This window comes from Chiloscyllium plagiosum, unplaced genomic scaffold, assembly GCF_004010195.1.
Source record: "Chiloscyllium plagiosum isolate BGI_BamShark_2017 unplaced genomic scaffold, ASM401019v2 scaf_20528, whole genome shotgun sequence".
In the NCBI taxonomy this organism is placed as follows: Eukaryota; Metazoa; Chordata; class Chondrichthyes; order Orectolobiformes; family Hemiscylliidae; genus Chiloscyllium; species Chiloscyllium plagiosum.
This window is the reverse complement of record NW_025134901.1, coordinates 1-1,177: the sequence shown is the minus strand read 5'-3', so window position 1 is coordinate 1,177 and position 1,177 is coordinate 1. Positions and strand designations below refer to the sequence as shown.

The window sequence follows — 1,177 nt, the reverse complement described above, 5'->3', positions numbered from 1 at the left end:
GACAGTAATAGTCAGCGACATCCTCATTCTGAATGTTGCTGATTTTCAGGGTGAAACTGGTCCCTGATCCCCTGCCGGTGAATCGATCGGAGACTCCTGTGAATCGATCTTTTGCTTCATAGATCAGGAGAGAGGTTTTCTGACCTTCCTGCTGCTGGTACCATGCAATATTATTGCTAATGCTTTGACTGGCCGTACAGGTGATTGTTGCGGTTTGGCCCAGTCCCACTGACAGCACCGGGGGAGACTGGGTCATGGTGATGTCCCCACTGATACCTGAGGGGTTGGAGAGAAACACAGTGAAGTCAGAACTGTTGCAGAAAGAGCCTGTCAAATGAGAGATTGTTGGAGACACTGAACATTCCTCTGGTTTCAGCATTTTCCCTTCAATCGTAAGTCAGTGGAATTGGAGCGAAATGGAGAGCAGCTTAAGATTCAAGGTGGAAGGAGAGAGATTTGTACCTGCGACACAGAATGCCAGGGGCCAGATCAGCTGGATGTGTGAAATCATGGTGTGTGCTCCTTTCCCTGTGCCTGGTTCCTGATAAACTCTCCCTTCACTGGGCTCTGTTTTATAAAGCTGCAGCCTGTGAGAGTCTGACTGGGTGTTCCTCAGTATGTAAATAGCATCAGGCAGAGAGAGCCACGTCATCACCTCGCACTTCCTCTTCCCTCTGTTTTCCATTTCACATCTTGCACTCATTCTCTCTCTTTCCATTTATATCTATGCCTGTCTTACACTGACTCATTGCTTCATTTTCTTTCTCCATTTCCCTCTCTGTCCTCTCCCAGTTACATTGTCACTTCACATCTCTGTCTCTTTTTCTCCATGTCTTGATGCCACTCTCTCTCTCCTTCTCCCTCAATGTTGGTTGGTCACTGTCTGTCTGCCCCCCTCTCTCTTTCTTAGCATCTTTTCCTATCCCTCCCCCTTTTCTTGATCTGTTTGCTCACTCCTTTTTTCCCTGTACTCTGAGTTTCCAGTTTCTCACTGTCTCAGTCTCTCTGTCTGCCTCCCTCTCTCCTTCTCTGTCACTCTTGATCTGATCTCTATAGTACTGCAACACTGAGTCCTGAGATAGCAGTTAAATGCCTCCCTCTCTCACTATCTCAAACTCACAACATGCGCCCCTCTCTCTCTCTTTCTCTCTGTCTCAGACAATCATTGACCTGAACA

General features: G+C 47.4%; 1 gene segment (V, D, J or C); it reads right to left on the bottom strand.

The window, feature by feature from the left end:
* Positions 1-4: 4 nt before the first annotated feature.
* Positions 5-667, bottom strand: LOC122544937 (the record flags this gene model as incomplete). The annotated part of the segment is given in 2 exon segments: positions 5-276; positions 463-667. Coding segments are annotated over 2 exon segments (462 nt in total), but the record flags the coding sequence as incomplete, so codon positions are not given.
* Positions 668-1,177: the final 510 nt, after the last annotated feature.